This window comes from Ovis canadensis, chromosome 8, assembly GCF_042477335.2.
Source record: "Ovis canadensis isolate MfBH-ARS-UI-01 breed Bighorn chromosome 8, ARS-UI_OviCan_v2, whole genome shotgun sequence".
Taxonomy (NCBI): Eukaryota; Metazoa; Chordata; class Mammalia; order Artiodactyla; family Bovidae; genus Ovis; species Ovis canadensis.
Window position 1 is genome coordinate 59,021,314 of NC_091252.1, and position 18,956 is coordinate 59,040,269.

The window sequence follows — 18,956 nt, forward strand, 5'->3', positions numbered from 1 at the left end:
CACTCGGTATTTGAGTATCTTAGATAGATCAACTTTTGAGTATCTGATTTATATCCATCAAAAAATTACTTCCTACCAGATCACAAGATTTCTGTTGTGAGGGATGTGGCTTTGCCATGAAGGATATCCTGTTGCCTTTAAAATCTGGAAGCGATTCAAGCCAGGCTGACCAAGAAGCCAAGGAACTGGCTAGACAAATCAGTTTTAAGGTATTCTAAATTTGTAAATAAATTCTAACTATGAAACCCTTTTGTTGCCTAGCCAAATTTTAGATAGAAAGTAAAGCAGTATAGTTCCATTGTACTGAGATCTTTACAAATTATTTTCCTTATTACAAAACTAATATATTTTCAGAAGCAGCATTATAGCATAGTAATAGTTAAAAGCTTGGACTCTGGTATGCTCTGCCAGGGGTCATATCTCAGCTTTGCTGCTTATTAGTAGTAGGACATGACACATATTGCTCATATTGTACCTTTTTCTCATCTGTAAATAAATAATGGTACTTGTTTGATTTTTATAAGGATTGAGTTAATTCTTACTTTAGAACTGTCTGGTACATAATAAATTTTAACTATTATTATAGAAACTATAGATAAGCAATAAGGGAAAAATAACAATTATGCATAATCCCATCCCCACGCAATAGCTGCTGTTAATATTCTGACGTATCTCTCATATCCTTTTGATCTGCGTATGTTTTGCACAAACATTTAATTACTTCTAGAATTTAATTAGCTCCATCAAAAAAGTCAGCCTGCATTAAGCAGCATGCTGCCTCCTCCCTTGTCTCACCTTTCAACATCCTGTATATCCTTCCATGTCCAGATCTTGGGAGAAACTTTTCCTTCGGTTTTATTGTGGTGCCTGAAAGAGGAGGTGCTTAATAAATGTTGTTTATTTTCTTCCTTCTGAGGATTCCTGTTGTACTTAACATTACTTCTCTGAAAATCTTAGGGCCAAATGTCTCTTGTACATCAGAATTTCAGGTATAAAATATTAAACTTGCACTAACATGCACAGTGGGATCTGGGGCAGCTCCTGATAATCAAATCTATTAATATCTCATCAGCAAACCTGGGAATATTTACACTAATGTGAAAATACATACACTGTTAACAACCTCACATGTCAGATTATGCCTAAAAATTACAAAAAACTTTAGTTTTTAGAGTGTTTTGGAGTGGACCGTGAACCATGAGTATTAGTTTTGTCCTTCACCAAGTAACAGCTCCTTGAGAACAGGTATCGTCTATTCCTCCTCCTAAATTACCAGCACAGTGTTGGACACCATGAGTGTTCAGAGCTTACCTGATGGATAATTGATATTAAAGTAGTAATTAAAATAAATAATTAAAAATAAATCCAAGAGAGAATTTAGTAGGTTGTGGGTTATTCTGTACATCTCCTCTTATGACACTGCTCTTGGGTATATCTTTTTTTTTTTAACAGGCAGAAGTTAATTCATCTGGAAAGACTATTGCTGAGTCGGACTTAAACCACTCTTTTTCACTAAATGATTTACAGGATGATATACCTGCAACATTCCAGGGTGCTACAGCAAGTACATCGGTATGGCTCTTATCTTTTACATCTGTATCTGTATCATCATAATTATTTGCAGTAGGAAGAGGAGTCTCTAGATGAACTATCTGAATGTTTGGGTCCTCCCGACAGATCCGAGACAAGCTGTCCCTCTAATGAATTATAGTATCTTAAACAAGTTATTTATATTTTCTGAGTCTTCTTTTTGTTAAATGGAGCTGGACTAAAACAACTTTAGGTTTGTAAGTAGGACTTTTCTTCTATTGATATGACTTTTCTGAAAAGTTAGTTTCAGTATAGTGCTAGACTCTGAATTAAATTAAATATACATACATTAGCCACTTTCTCAATAGGTGCTCTGTCTTTGGCAGGTTTCTTAAGCTGCATTAAGGCACTGACTCAAAGGCCTGGAGTCAGAGATTTGCCTTAGACTGTCTCTGTCCAGTAGAATAGCCACTACCCACATGTGGCTCTTTGAATTTATATTTACCTTATTAAAACTCAGAGGGTAAAGAGTCTGCCTGCAGTACAGGAGACACAAAAGACTCTGGTTTGATCCCTGGGTTGAGAAGATCCCCTGGAGGAGGAAATGGCAACCCACTCCAGTATTCTTGCCTGGAGAATTCCATGGACAGAGGAGCCTGGCGGGCTATAGTCCAAAGAGTTGCAAAGAGCCAGACACAACTGAGCAACTAACCATGCATGCGTATGCTTTTTTGGGATCACTTCCCAAATAAACTTCTTGTTCTTATTCAGAATTAAGCTAAATTAAAAATTCAGTTCCTTAGTCACACTGGCCGCAATTCAAGCATTCAAAAGACCCAAGTGGCCAGTGGCTACCGTTTTGGACAGCATAGATATAGAACATTATTGTCATCTCAGAAAATATTCTGTTGGACAGTGCTGCCTTGCACATAGTAAGTGTCTAATAAGTAATCACTGAAGGAAAGATTCCATGGGTGCTGTGCATCTTATTAGTTGTGCCCTGACCTATTGTCTAAACATTAGTGGGTCTTGGTCATTGGAGAGACCAATTAAGAAAATGTGACTGGATTGTTGCTAAATAATTAGGATTGTAGGGAAAAAACATTGACTTTCCTTTCTATATATGAGATGAACTGTCTTTTTTGGTAACAGGTTGTTTGGTTGAGTAGACACATCTTTCCCCTCTTCCCCAGTTTAGAGAGGATGTTAAAGGGTCAGAGAAATTGAAATAGAAGCTGGGCAAATACAGATTTGCCCAGGCAAATATAAAGTGGGACTGAGTGGTCCTCTCCCATTCAAGAGACTGAGATGGGTGGAAAAAAGTAGGTTGGAGAAAGCAGGAGAGAGGGTGCTGTAAAGTAAATTCTTGGAGGGGACTGGAAAAGGAGGTATAATAAAAAAAGTGTGTGCTAAGAGATTAATTGTTTTTATGTGTTGCCCATGTAATTATATGTTATAGAGGGATATAGTGAATTAATTTTAGTCAATATATGTTTTAGCTTGAAATATTTAAAAAAATATTCAGATTACTTTTCACCTTTAGAATTCTAATTGTTTTCTATGTCATAAATAGTTTTTTTAAAAAATAGAACCATCCTACTGCAGAGAGGAGAGTAGTCACCTATAAAGACAGTCTGCTAATACTTTGTGATGTATTTAAATATGTCTTTAGTCTGTTTTAAATCTGTGTCAAGTCCCCTGTTGCATATTCCAGTTATCCTTATTCCAGTTGTAATTTATTTTACAATTATTTATTGTCTATTTCACTTCCCAGAATGTACGTTCCTTGAGGATCAGGCCTCTCCACTGCACTGTATCCCTAGTGCCTGGCATAGTGCCTTGTATATAGTAGGTCGTATTTGTTGGTTTTGAATAAATGAATCTGAGGATTGGCACTTTAAAAATATACTAGTAATACAGGTAAAGAAATGACAAAGTTTAGTAAATTAGATCGCACAAACAATACTTTTGTTATTACAGTAGTCTTTTCTATTTTGATTTCTTCCTTATTTTTTCTTCTGGTTTTATTGCAATATAATTGACATATAGCACTGTATAAATTTACAGGTGTACAGCATAATGATCTGACTTGCATATACCATGAAATGGTTACCACAATAAATTTAGCAAATATCTAGTAGCTCATAGATACAAAATGAATGGAAAAAGAAAAAAAAATTTTTTCCGTTGTGATGAAAACTCTTAGGATTTACTCTCAACAGCTTTCATATGTAACAGCAGTGTTAATTGCATCAATCATATTGTACATTGCATCCTTAGGACTTATTTATCGTATAACTGGAAGTTTGTACCTTTTGACTACCTTCATCTGTTTCTCCTACCCCTCTGGTAACCACAAATCTGATCTCTTTTTCTCTGAGTTTGTTTTTGAAGTTTAATCTACCTATAATACTATGTTAGTTCTGTGCACAACGTAGTGATTTGGTATTTCTATACATTACAAAGTGATCACCACCCATTTTGATTTTAAAGTACCTAACGCAGAACTCTTCTTCACAGGTATAGGTAGGTAATTGATACCAGTTCTGGTTAAAACAATAAATTGCCTATAGTTACAAGTTTAGCTCTTAATTATATTTACATACAGATTATCTCAGAGTATGATTATATAATTTGATCACTAGGGAGGTAACTGAAACCTGGTGTTGGCTGGGGGTGGCTGCTTTACATGCTAGTGTAATGTGGATTCACTGAGATGTTATACATCAAATCCCAGATAAGCTACGTTTTTTTATCTTTGAGGGGGCGAGAGATTGCCCGCAGTCTAAATGCAGCAGATAACATCAGGCCATCTGTTGCTTTTTGATGCAGATTTTTTAGCTGTGTAGAAATGGGAACAATACTGATGGTCGGCTTATGTTCTTCCAGTCTATCAGGTTTTTTCTTCTTCGCGAGAGTGAGGTTCTGAATAAGCCATTCCACTTTGTATTAAGAAGCAAACACAAAACTCCCTTATAGATGCTAAACTATAGAAAATTTTATATGTATTGCAAGGAACTTATGTGTGATTGTGACATATATATTTAAATGTAATTTAATTGGATACAAACATCACATATGTCTATGTTCCCAGAAATGATCACTTCATCTTAATGAAGGAAATAGAAATGATTATCACTCAAGTATACATTCTGTGATATGTGTTTGAACAAGTTTAGGCAAACAGCAACGATTTAAATGTTGTGCCACCAAACCTATGGTGTTTTGAAAATGGCCAAGTCCAGCTTGATTCTGCATCTGCGGTTCAGTAAGAAACACCAAAACTGAATCTGGTTAGTCCTTCCAATCTAGAGCCCTCTAGGTCTACAACATTGAAGTTATACAGTTTTACCAGGATGTGATTGTGTAAAATAGGGAGAATTTCATAATATCACAGCACTAAGTTTTAGTCAGTAATGTATCATCCAAAAGGAATCTGAAATTTAGGAACCTGTTTAAAGAAGTGTACCTACATAAATATTTCCATGAAGTACACATACTAAAATGTCATCTGAAGTCATGGTTTGAGGGATTGTTATTCTAAATATGTTAATCATACTAATAAAATTGTGAGAATTAGTCCTAAATAAAATCATGACTTTTCTTTTGTTAACCTCAGTCTGGAGTCTTCAAAGGGATGTATCGATAGTAATATTAGTAATGCCTAACATTTAATAAGCATTGTGTATCCTGCACGCTTTATATCATTATCCTGTTGAATCTTTACAACTACTGAACCGGATATTACCCTTGTACAAGAGAGGGAGCTGAGTCTTCGGTTCAATAACTTGCTTAGGGTCACACATCCATGAAGTGCTGAAGCCAACCTAGTGATAATAAGACTACCTGTTTTAGTCCTGGTCAGGCTTGTGTTCACCACTCAAACTACTGGAAAAAAACAACACCTGTAAATAAAAGCTTTAAGATGAGTCAATCTCTTATGCTAGTTTCTGGATTGATTCTACCACCTTCCTTTTTATTTTTAAGAACCCATTTCCCTATAAGCCTTGAGTACTTTTGCTCTATCAGACACCTTTGTCTTCTTGGCTGAACAGTTGGAAGAATGGGAGGTTTCAAGTGCAATGGTGCTCTTGTCGTGGTTACTATCACTCAGTTCACCTCCGTTAGTATTAAATCACTACATGACAGTGTAGGACCTCATAAAATGTGGTCTTCGTGTGCCTGCTCTTCAATGAGCACCTTTCTCCTGAGCCCTGGAGTAGGGAAGTCCAAGTTCTGCCTCTGTGTTATGGGTCACTACATTTGAGTGCTTCCAAAGGATAGTTTTAAGAAACTCAGATTTTTACATCTTTTAATGTTGGGGTGATGTTGGAATTAGTGTAACGTCTTCCGTAGATAACTAAGATCAGCAGTTTTTTCCCTATTGTTTATAGCTGTTGTCAGGACAAAGCTCATTCTCTTACCAATTTTTTTTAAAAAGTATTTGCATTATATTTTTAGATTCTTTTTTCTTCTAAATACTGAAATTTTCTATAATGAAAAGTATTTAAAATCTTTTGTATTTACTCAATTTAAAAAGTTATTCTGAATAAAACATGCATTCTTCAGTTGAGTTCAGTTCAGTCACTCAGTCGTGTCCGACTCTTTGCAACCCCATGAATCAGAGCAGCCAGGCCTCCCTGTCCATCACCAACTCCCGGAGTTCACTCAGACTCATGTCCATCGAGTCAGTGATGCCATCCAGCCATCTCATCCTCTGTCGTCCCCTTCTCCTCCTGCCCCCAATCCCTCCCAGCATCAGAGTCTTTTCCAATGAGTCAAACTTTGCATGAGGTGGCCAAAGTACTGGAGTTTCAGCTTTAGCATCATTCCTTCCAAAGAAATCCCAGGGTTGATCTCCTTCAGAATGGACTGGTTGGATCTCCTTGCAGTCCAAGGGACTCTCAAGAGTCTTCTCCAACACCACAGTTCAAAAGCATCAATTCTTCGGCACTCAGCCTTCTTCACAGTCCAACTCTCACATCTATACATGACCACTGGAAAAACCATAGCCTTGACTAGATGGACCTTAGTCGGCAAAGTAATGCCTCTGCTTTTGAATATGGTATCTAGGTTGGTCATAACTTTTCTTCCAAGAAGTGTCTTTTAATTTCATGGCTGCAATCACCATCTGAAGTGATTTTGGAGCTCCAAAAATTAAGTCTGCCACTGTTTCCACTGTTTCCCCATCTATTTCCCATGAAGTGATGGGACCGGATGCCATGATCTTCCTTTTCTGAATGTTGAGCTTTAAGCCAACTTTTTCACTCTCCACTTTCACTTTCATCAAGAGGCTTTTTAGTTCCTCTTCACTTTCTGCCATAAGGGTGGTGTCATCTGCATATCTGAGGTTATTGATATTTCTCCCAGCAATCTTGATCCCAGCTTGTGTTTATTCCAGTCCAGCGTTTCTCATGATGTACTCTGCATATAAGTTAAATAAGCAGGATGACAATATACAGCTTTGACGTACTCCTTTTCCTATTTGGAACCAGTCTGTTGTTCCATGTCCAGTTCTAACTGCTGCTTCCTGACCTGCATACAGATTTCTCAAGAGGCAGGTCAGGTGGTCTGGTGTTCCCATCTCTTTCTTAATTTTCCACAGTTTATTGTGATCCACACAGTCAAAGGCTTTGGCATAGTCAATAAAGCAGAAATAGATGTTTTTCTGGAACTCTCTTGCTTTTTCCATGATCCAGCGGATGTTGGCAATTTGATCTCTGGTTCCTCTGCCTTTTCTAAAACCAGCTTGAACATCAGGAAGTTCACGGTTCACGTATTGCTGAAGCCTGGCTTGGAGAATTTTGAGCATTACTTTACTAGCGTGTGAGATGAGTGCAATTGTGTGGCAGTTTGAGCATTCTTTGGCATTGCCTTTCTTTGGGATGGGAATGAAAACTGACCTTTTCCAGTCCTGTGGCCACTGCTGAGTTTTCCAAATGTGCTGGCATATTGAGTGCAGCACTTTCACAGCATCATCTTTTAGGATTTGAAATAGCTCAACTGGAATTCCATCACCTCCACTAGCTTTGTTCGTAGCGAACAAAGTGGGCTTTCCAAGGCCCACTTGACTTCACATTCCAGGATGTCTGGCTCTAGATTAGTGATCACACCATCGTGATTATCTGGGTCATGAAGATCTTTTTTGTATAGTTCTTCTGTGTATTCTTGCCACCTCTTCTTAATATCTTCTGCTTCTGTTAGGTCCATACCATTTCTGTCCTTTATTGAGCCCATCTTTGCATGAAATGTTCCCTTGGTATCTCTAATTTTCTTGAAGAGATCTCTAGTCTTTCCCATTCTATTGTTTTTCTCTATTTCTTTGCATTGATCACTGAGGAAGGCTTTCTTATCTCTTCTTGCTATTCTCTGGAACTCTGCATTCAGAAGCTTGTATCTTTCCTTTTCTCCTTTGCTTTTCGCCTCTCTTCTTTTCATAGCTACTTGTAAGGCCTTCCCAGACAGCCATTTTGCTTTTTTGCATTTCTTTTCCATGGGGATGGTCTTGATCCCTGTCTCCTGTACAATGTCACGAACCTCATTCCATAGTTCATCAGGCACTCTATCTATCAGATCTAGTCCCTTAAATCTATTTCTCACTTCCACTGTATAATCATAAGGGATTTGATTGAGGTCATACCTGAATGGTCTAGCGGTTTTCCCGACTTTCTTTAATTTCAGTCTGAATTTGGTAATAAGGAGTTCATGATCTGAGCCACAGTAAGCTCCTGGTCTTGCTTTTGTTGACTGTATAGAGCTTCTCCATCTTTGGCTGCAAAGAATATAACCAGTCTGATTTCGGTGTTGACCATCTGGTGATGTCCATGTGTAGAGTCTTCTCTTGTGTTGTTGGAAGAGGGTGTTTGCTATGACCAGTGCATTTTCTTGGCAAAAGTCTATTAGTCTTTGCCCTGCTTCATTCTGCATTCCAAGGCCAAATTTGCCTGTTACTCCAGGTGTTTCTTGACTTCCTACTTTTGCATTCCAGTCCCCTATAATGAAAAGGACATCTTTTTTGGGTGTTAGTTCTAAAAGGTCTTGTAGGTCTTCATAAAACCATTCAACTTCAGCTTCTTCCGTGTTACTGGTTGGGGCATAGACTTGGATAACTGTGATATTGAATGGTTTGCCTTGGAGACGAACAGAGATCATTCTGTCGTTTTTGAGACTGCATCCAAGTACTGCATTTCGGACTCTTTTGTTGACCATGATGGCTACTCCTTTTCTTCTGAGGGATTCTTGCCCACAGTAGTAGATATAATGGTCATCTGAGTTAAATTCACCCATTCCAGTCCATTTTAGTTCGCCGATTCCTAGAATGTCAACGTTCACTCTTGCCATCTCTCGTTTGTTTTAAAAAGTTATTCTGAATAAAACATGCATTCTTACTTATTTGAAAGAATGTGTGTTGACTTTATTTGTAATCAGTATAAAGTTTTCAATACAACAAAGACTTTTGTTATTAGAGGTAGAGTTAAGGTATCTATATAAGCAAAATGAAATTCATATTTTGTAGAGTTTTCTTGTCTATGTGTGTGTGTGTGTGTTAGGTGCTTAGTCATGTCCGACTTTTTACAACCCCATAGACTAGCCCACCAGGCCCCTCTGTCCACGGGATTCTCTAGGCAAGAACACTGGAGTGGGTTGCCATTTCCTTCTCCAAAAGGAACTACAGAAAGAAAGAAAGTGAAGTTGCTCAATCGTGTCTGACTCTTTGTGACCCCATGGACTGTAGGCTACCAGGCTCCTCCATTTATAGAATTTTCCAGGCAAGAGTACTGGTGTGGGTTGCCATTTCCTTCTCCATTCTTGTCTATGAACCACATTTATGACTTTGAATCACTTGTTACCACATGGTGTTTTTGCTTTGACCAAACATGCATTGAAAGGATAGAAAGCAGTTGACATCCAGGGCTTTTTAGGGGGCACCTCCTGTGCCAAAGTAGAGGATACACTTGAGTCTCCCATGCCTACCTCCACATTTTTCTCAGCAGATACCCAGGGTATTCTTGACAATAGTTCATGCTATATACTCATAGAGTAACACAGTTCAAACACAGTAAAGAGTTCTGGACTTGTGTTCAATTCAGTTGATGGGGATTGTGAGAAAGGATAAACCTGTTTTGAAAACCACATCTAACTCTTATAACAATATTACTATGTAGAACATATGGTTTGAAATTATTTCCTATGTTCTATGATTATTGATGTAGTAGGATAACACTGGAGGAAGAACACTATTGAGAGCTGTCCTTTTTTGCCATTTAGAATATGGTAAATCTTTATGTAGAAAGTGGGAATCAGATTGCTTCTCTCCTTGACTCCTGAAAGAAGGGAAGTATTCAGATGATAGCAGATACTGCTGGAGTTGCAGCCGGAGGAGAGTACAAAGCCATCTGTGGAGAATATGGATAAACTCTGTCCTTGTCTTATTTGTTGCTGGTAAATTCCTTCTCCACCTGCGAGCACTCACAATAAGTTGTGTTGCTGGCTTATTCAGAAGGGTGAGTTGCTCATCTCAGCATTCAGAGAATTCTTGGTAGTTTTGCCTTACTGCTCTGCAATGTCATGTACTGTTGAATAGCCTGTATGTATACAAATTTTCTTTGCCAGTTTCAAACTGAATTTCTCAAAATTTCGTAGTATGGAACCCAGAACCCCTCAGCAGCATCCCTTCAACAGCCCGCCCAACCTGTAGCTAAGAGTACCTCCATGAGCCCTCGACAGCGCCGGGCCCAGCAGCAGAGTCAGAGAAGGTCGTCTGCTTCACCGGATGTCACCCAGGGCCAGCAGCCAAGAGACAACCACACCGATCATGGCGGGTCTGCTGTCTTGATTGTCATCTTGACTTTGGCATTGGCAGCTCTTATATTCCGACGAATATATCTGGCCAATGAGTACATATTTGACTTTGAGTTATAATATTGTTTTGTGTCTTAAGAGCTGTGACTCAGCTGCTTCATTAAACATTCTGCATTGGGTATAATCTAAGAATTGTTTACAAAATAATTATTTTATATTTACCCTTCATTCCTTTTTTGATCCTTATAAATTCAGTATAAATATATCTAGACATTCAGTGTCCTGCTTAGTTTAAGGGACTGGAAGTCAAAGTCCCTTGTCTCTCTGTCCAACCTGCTCTACAGGGAAATAACTTATTTGTTGTTTTTCACGCCTCAGCTTTTCTTTATGTAAATTTGTGATACTTTTCTGTATAGCCCTTTGAAATTTTTGGATAAAAGGTGGTATTTTAAGTTCCAGTGAGTATTACTAGTTACTCAGTACCATTTATTGAGTACTCTGTTTCTACTTATTTAGAATGATATAGGGATAAGAGTTGAAAAGGGAAAATAAAACCCCTCAAATAGCTTGCTAAAAACGTATTCATGTGAGAGATACTGGGATTGCCCATTCTATGACTGACTCTATGTCCTAAACATTCTTCGGTGAAAGTAACTATTTTGGTCAAACATTTCTGAGGAAATGAGATTACATCTTTATTACTGGATATTATTTGAGGAGGAAATAATGCTCTGTAACCACTTTGATATGCTATTATCCCCTTCTCTCCAGTTCACACACAAGATTTTTTTTAAAAAGAAGGAAAACAATCCTCCATAGATCTTTGATTTAAGGAAGAAAGGGTCCAAGCCAGGAAATGGCTTGATTTTCTTCCAAAAGTTAAATGGGAGGGTCTTAAGATTTGAATGTTTGCTCTACTTGGACTTGTATGTCTTTTGAGTTGTATTATATACCTAGCTTTATAATCACTATAAATTTAATTATTTTAGGAATATGCATAATATTGAACTATTTCACGTACCATTTTAATAGAAAAGCTCAGGGCCCATGTAACAGTGATAGAAATTAGAAAAACCTCTACTTAGAATCGCCCACCTAATCAAAGCCCAAGAGATCATTTTCAGTGCAAAAATCAATATATAACTTAGTGCTGACTAGCTCCACAGACTCTGGTAGATAATTTAAACTATCATCGTAAATAATGCCTGGTGAGAACATATAATCACAGGAAAACATTGCTTTCAGCATGTTCAGTAGCAGCCTTGAGGGCACTCTTGAGAGTATTGCTAATGAAGATTTAATTTTTAAATACAGGCAGTCCCCAACTTTCAAATAGGTTATGCTAAAAAAGTGCATTTGTAAGTTAATTTTTTTTTTTTTTACAACTCAGTGTTGCAAATTGTGTTTAGGTTTTAGGCAAGACGACAAAAGTTAGTCCATAATGTATCTTGAGTACTTTGGAGAGTGGTATTTATAAAGTCCTTATGTGGTTTATTATGGGCAATATAGAAACAATTTATAAAATGATTTTAAAGGCCAATTTAATTTTTACTCCTTCTCTCATAAGGCTTTGGTTCTATGAACTGTTAGACACAATTTGTTTTCATTTGATAGCCCAGTTTATGTCTGTATCTAAATTAAGAACATATTGTATACTATGATATAATGCACAGTTTTCTTAAATTTTAATAAATTAGCATTTTTAAGGTCTTTACAGATTGTTACTGTTCTGTCTACAGCTGAAGTTGGTAAAGTCTAAAAAGCCTAAGGACTTTATGAAGACCTCCTATGTCAGAAAAATTATAGGTTAGTATCTTAACAACTTTATTGCCCTGAGAAAATACATTCTGAAGTCTTGGTTTGGAATGTAAGATATTAGGGATGTTGGTTCAGTGGTCTCCTAGCAAGAGGTCACTGACTCACCTGGGCAGCACCAGGTCATCTTATCACCTAAGAAGAACATCCCCATGTCTCAGCCTATGCTGAGATAAATTGTGTGCTAGGAACAATCTCCCCTGCTTTCCCTCTGAGCCAGCCTCAATCCATGTGATATTGTTGCATGTTTTCATGGGGTGTATGTATACTTAAAACTGATTAAGAAGAAGGTACATCATACAGTTCCTCCTCTACCTGAGTTGGCCTCTCATCTCTCACTCATCAACTGCCAGGCCAGCTTCTCTTTTGTTTTTTTTTTTTTTCTTTTTTAGCACCTGATACACATATCTGAAAGTGGCATATCTTTTGCTTCTTCCCTTTCAGCTCACATTGCTACTTAAAAATCCTTAAGTTGTTGATCTGACCCCCGTCGTAGAGTTAAAGAACGAAATTGGTCTTTGGAGCCATTCTTAACACCCCGATAAAGGGCCTCTTCAGAAAACCGTTATTTTTAAAGCCCCACTGTAATCCCTTATTTATAGCATAAGGCCAGGGAAAAAACGTGTGATCTGGTAGATAAATGTTTAGGACTCCTTTCCCAAATCCTAAGATTTAGGTAACTCATGACTTTTTTTTGACCAACACAGCACATACAAGGGTAGTTAAAATAGCATGCATGCTTGAAAAAAATGTCTGTTTTGCCTGTAACTGTTAAAACCAATGAAACCTTTTAAATTTTATGTATTGTGGGCTTTTATGTAGCACTTTACATTTTCATGCTGCTTATAGTTTAATTCTACTGAAATAAATGAATTTCATCAAAATTCTCAGCTACTTTTTAAAAAACAAAATCTTTTAAAATTGTGTATTATTTTGACTATGAAAACACAAAGTTTCCTATTTCAGGAGAATAAGAAATCTTTTTATTATTTTCTGGCTATGAATAAACTTCCTGGTACCTGAGTCCTCCCATTTTTATAGAGCAGAATCAAGAAACAAGCAAACCTCACACAATTGGGCTTAGTTGTGCAGAAATATAGGCTGAAGTACTATATTGTTTTATTACTTAACAAAGAAGTATATGGAAGGTGAAGATGTTTAGTGAACCTAACTTTAAACAAATAATGTGTGCATAAATGTGTACTTTGGGAATCTCCTGGCAGTCCAGTGGTCAGGACTGTGTGCTTTCACTGCTGAGGGCCCAGGTTCAATCCTTAGTTGAGGAACTCAGATCCCAGAAGCTGTGCGGCTCACTGAAAAAAAGAAAAAAAAAGAAGTGTATTCTTATATCCTTTGTGGGAGGCTCTAATTGCTCCAGAGCTGTTCGAAACACCTCTTTAAATGCCTCAGAACTAGTTTGAGTTGCTGAATAAAACCAGTGACTATTTGTACCTGATTTTGAATTCTTTGTGTCATTTGGTGTTTTGTCCATTCTGCCTCCTTAAATGTTCTCTTGCCTTTTTCCACTTTTCATGCTCACCACCACTACCCTAATGAGCCATATCGTCTCAACTAGCACAGTAATCTCTTAGGTTTCTGTTCTTTTTGATTAATTTTTATTGGAATATAGTTGATTTACAATGTGTACTACTTTCTGCTGTACAGCAAGGTGAATCAGTTGTACATATACATATATCCACTCTTTTAGATTCGTTTCCCATGTAAGTTATTACAGAGTATTGTGTAGAGTTCCCTGTGCTATATACTAGGTTCTTGATATCTATTTTATATACATTAATAGTAGTACAAGTCTCTATTCTTGCTGCACACTGCAGCTGGAAACTTCTGTAATGCTCTACTTGGACTTGTATGTCTTTTCAGTTGTATTAATGTGCCTAGCTTTATAATCACTATAAATTTAATTATTCCAGGAATATATATAATACTGAAATATTTCTTGTACCATTTTAATAGAAAAGCTCAGGGCCCTTAAAATAGGCTTGAACCCTTAATGTAGGACACAAGACTGTGTGACCAGAGTCCCACCTAACTCTGGCCTAATTTGACAGCATATAACTTACTGGGGACTTTCCACACCCCTCATCTTGAGCCACTGGGGACAATCCTTGGTCCTGAGAAATAAAAAAATGTTAAAGTTATACATCCACTGCCTCAAACCACATGCAAAATTAATTCAAAATGAATCTTAAGACCTTAAAGTAAGAGCAAAAACTTAGAAGAAAATGTAAATCTTTGTGACCATGTTTTTTTTTTTTTCCCAAAATGCAAGTTTATTGAATAAAGCTGAGAAGAACAATAAACAAACAAAAAAAATGCATCCACCTAAATTTTAAAAATTCACGTATTTACAAAGTTCGGTAACTGTTAAGTTTCACATGCAGAAGTTAATGCACAGGGAAATGTCGGTAGTAGTGTCTGGATGTCTTGAAATGCTGGAAGCAATGAAGAGACACACAAACACATTATGGTTTAGCTGTAGGTCAATTAAACGAACCTATGTGGTCCCACATAGGGTCCCACATGTGCAAAGTCACACATTCTAGTTCTGGTTCCTCCTTTTAGGCACAAGGAAGTTGCCACATTCTTTGTAATGGTTCACAGTGACCATTAATGGTGTTGATATACAGTAGCAAGTTTATATATCCCTTTGTTTACAGAACCATCCCATCAGGGAAGTATGAAACATGCATCAAAGAGTAAGAACAGAATTTAAAGGCTGAGGTTCTACTCTTAAAAATATGAGTGGAGGAAAGCAAGTAGTGTCTGTGCAACACGCAGTATTTTGTACAGAATATTTTTAAGGCCATGGCAGTCTATAAATTAAAACTGGTATCATTAAAAGAACGGTTGACTTCACTTTGAGTGCTCAACACGTTTGTAAATGCACTGTCTACATGAGTGCAGTTTCCTAGCTAGAAGATAAAAGCATAAGCAACCAAAGAAAAAGATAAGTTATATTCCATCAAAATGCAAAACCTTTTGTGTTTGAAAGAACATTAATAAAGTGAAAACACAAAATGGGAGAAAATAAATGTAGATCATATGTCTGATAAGAGACTTGTATCAAGAATATCTAAAGAACTCATAACTCAAAAATAAGCACCAGGTTAAAAAGTGGCAAAGGATTTGAATAGCCATTTGCACAAAGAAGATACTTGAATCATTAATTAGACATTAGGGACATGCACGTCAAAACTACAGTGAGACACCACTTCACACCCACTATGATGGCTAGAGGTGCGCTGCTGGTGGGAATGTAAAATGGTGCAGCCACTTTGAAAAATAACATCAGTTCCTCAAAATTTAAACATGGAGTTATATGACCCAGCAATACACCCAGGTATATGTCCAAGACAAAATGCATACACACAACTTGTACATGAATGTTCATAGCTTTTGAATGTTCAAAAGATGTTTTTTGAATTGTTTTTGTAGGCCATTTTTAAAGTCTTTGTGAAATTTGTTACAATATTGCTCCTGCTTTATGTTTTGGTTTTTTGGTGACAAGGCATGTGGGATCCTAACTCCTTGAAGAGGGATCAACCGCTCGTCCCCTGCATTGAAAGGTGAAGTCTTAACCACTCAACTGACAGGGAAGTCCTCATAGTATTATTGTTAATAGCCCCAAACTGGAAACTCAAATGTCCATCAACTGAGGCATGAATAAACAAGACATGTAGCTATACAATGGAATGTTATTTGGCAATAAAAGGGAGTGAAGTTATACTGTCGATACCTGCTTCACTATGGGTGAATGATGAAAACATACTGAGTGAAGCCAGACGCAAAAGACTACATATTGCATGATTCCATTTATATGAAATACCCCAAACAGGCAAATCCACGGATACAAAAAGTAGATTGGTGATTGCCAGGGGCCGGAGCGAATGGAGAATGAAGAGAGACTGCTACTGTGTATGAAGTTTCTTTTGGATGAGGAGATGAAACTGTGCTAAAATTAGATGGTGGTGACAGTTGCACAAAACTAAAAACCCCATTTGGGGTAAATTTATGGTATGTGAATGATATTTCAAAAAAAGTTATAAAAAATGTTACACATCTCCAACTGATTTTTATTACTGTAATCACAGAAATTGAACTACTAAGAGTAAAATTTAAAGAAAAAAATTGGTAAGTAAGTTGCATCTGAAATGCAACAAAACAGATACTTTAAGACCAATAACATCCATGCACGATTCTAGGCTCCTAATTGGCCTGTTCCAAATGACAGAAATGAAAAGAGATCTTTGGAACAAAATTTATGGCAAAGAACTTTTCGTAGGTCACATCTCTTCCTCACTAAATCTTTAGCAGGAATGGGACTTTTAAACAGATTGATCACTTTGCTGACAAAGGTCCATATAGTCAAAGCTACGGTTTTCCCAGTATGGCCATGTATGGATTTGAGAGTTGGACCATAAAGAAGGCTGAGTGCCAAAGAATTGATGCTTTAGAATTGGGGTGTTGGAGAAGACTCTTGAGAGTCCCTCCAACTGCAAGGAGATCCAACCAGTTAATCTAAAGGAAATCAACCCTAAATATTCATTGGAAGGACTGGTGCTGAAGCTGAAGCTCCAGTCCCATGCTAAAGTACTCCCAAACCCACATTTCTAGTTAATTCGTTGCGATTTCGCTTCCTGCCACATCTCGCAGCTGAAACTACAGTGCTCCCGCTGCCAGATCCAGGAGCCTGCTTCGTGCTCTTACTCCTTCCCAGCACTGACTGGTACCTGGCCCACTCCTGAAACTCCTTTGGTTTCCGTAGCCAACCTCTCTGCTGGTTCTTCTGCGCCTGTGTTCTGGCTGCCCACCCAGCGTGTGAGAGTGTAGACTCTCCAGGATTCTGTGCTGGAGCTCTGACCTCTTCTGTTCCCTGACAAGATCTCCCCTTTCCTGTGGTTAAACTATCGCCACGACACTGATGGTGCCACACCTATTTCTCCAATCCAGACCCTCTTCCTGAGCACCAGGCTCCTACTCCAGCTGCCTACTGGGCATCCAGAGGTCCCATGACATCTCATACTCCACAAGGTAAGATTTATTTCCCCCCTCCAAACTTGTCCACCTCTCAAGAACATCAGATAATGTCAAAGCTATGATTTTTCCAGTACTCATGTATGGATGTGAAAGTTGGACTGTGAAGAAGGCTGAGCACCAAAGAATTGTTTTTGAACTGTGGTGTTGGAGAAGACTCTTGAGAGTCCCTTGGATTACAAGGAGATCCAACCAGTCTATCCTAAAGGAAATCAGTCTTGAATATTCATTGGAAGGACTGATGCGGAAGCTGAAACTCCAATACTTTGGCCACCTGATGCGAAGAACTGACTCACTAGAAAAGACCCTGATGGTAGGAAAGATCGAGGGCAGGAGGAGAAGGGGACTACAGAGGATGAGATGGTTGGATGGCATCACTGACTCGATGGACATGAGTTTGAGTGAGCTCTGGGAGTTGGTGGTGGACAGGGAAGCCTGGCATGCTGCAGTCCATGGGGTCACAAAGAGTCGGACACGACTGGGTGACTCAACTGAACTGAACTGAACTCACCAGTGCTCAGATGTTTCCGACTCTTTGAGACCTCATTGACTATAGCCTGCCAGGCTCCTCTGTCCCTGGGATTCTCCAGGGAAGAATACTGGTTGTGGGTTGCCATGCCCTCCTCCAGGGGATCTTCCTGACCCAGGGATCGAACCTGTGCCTCTTGCATCTCCTGCATTGGTAGGCAGATTCTTTACCACCTGGGATTCTAGTGCCACCTAGGAAGCCTTATGACCCACCAGACCTGCCTCTACTCTAGAGTCCTGGCTTTCATTGAATTCTTTCACCTCCTACTCTGAACAGTCACCATTGCCCTTTGGTGATGACTTGACTATCTCATTCTTTTGTCTTCCCTGTTCCCCTCCCTTAGGGCAGGACCTCATCCTCTTTTATTATGACAATTTCTCTGACCTAACTGATACCAGTTAGAAGTTCCTGAAAAAATAAAGTGGATCATGTCATACCACTTTGCTTAAAGAGATCAAAAGAACTGCTTTTGATTCTTTCCTAAGAAAACCCTATTGCTGTTTCACTTTTAGCTATTGTCCCTTCTGACCTCCATCCCCACCTATAAGGATGTCTCTGCACACTTGTTGTCTACATTCCCAGGATGCAGCAAGCAAGAAATAAGTAGTTTTTGGTTGTTTTCTTTTTTTGCTCCATGTGGAATCTTAGTTCCCTGACCAGGAATCCAACTTGCTCCGCTGCAATAGAAAGCTTGGAGTCTTAATCACCTGGGAAGTCCCCAGTAAGTAGTTTTTAAACATTTTCTTTGGTTGAGTAGATGAAACAACCATGTGTATCTTTGCACTTCTAATGTTCGTAATTCCATATTCCAGGATAGGGATCAAGCCTCACTGACGGTGACATTATACCTTTTAGGATGAAAGATCAGCATTAGTTTAGTGTTCCTGCTAGGAAGATGAACTTACATAATCACCAATTCTCCTTTGGTTTATGCTTTCTTTAAAAATCAAAACGCATTTTATGCTTTGATAAGATTGAAGAAAAAAAAACGATATGTATTTGAGGAAAAAAAACAAGCACCCTTGTCCACAGGCAAAGCCCAGGCTCTTAGCTCAAGGAATAAAGCAAGCCTATGGAAACAGGTCAATCTCGTGTTTGCTCAGCATTTCCTGGGCACAGTCAGGAGCTCATCTCTGTGTCCACAAGTCCTTCCTGCAAATCCACTCAGAATCCAACCTGCTCCCTGGTGCATGTGACAGACTGGTTTTATGTCACCAGCGAGATG

At 38.3% G+C, this 18,956-nt stretch overlaps 2 protein-coding genes across 2 annotated transcripts in view; both read left to right on the top strand.

The window, feature by feature from the left end:
• UBE2J1 (ubiquitin conjugating enzyme E2 J1) overlaps positions 1-13,603 on the top strand; it is a 31,875-nt gene extending 18,272 nt beyond the window's left edge. The window contains exons 6-8 of the mRNA XM_069598285.1: positions 80-209; positions 1,453-1,572; positions 10,174-13,603. Of these exons, the coding sequence (XP_069454386.1) occupies positions 80-209; positions 1,453-1,572; positions 10,174-10,452 (529 nt within the window). The 3' untranslated portion in view covers positions 10,453-13,603. The remainder of the gene's footprint in view (positions 1-79; positions 210-1,452; positions 1,573-10,173) is intronic.
• A 3,845-nt stretch (positions 13,604-17,448) lies between these two features.
• Positions 17,449-18,956, top strand: part of GABRR2 (gamma-aminobutyric acid type A receptor subunit rho2) — a 43,557-nt gene continuing 42,049 nt past the window's right edge. The window contains exons 1-2 of the mRNA XM_069598287.1: positions 17,449-17,603; positions 18,380-18,452. The gene's annotated coding sequence lies outside the window, so the exon portion shown is untranslated. The remainder of the gene's footprint in view (positions 17,604-18,379; positions 18,453-18,956) is intronic.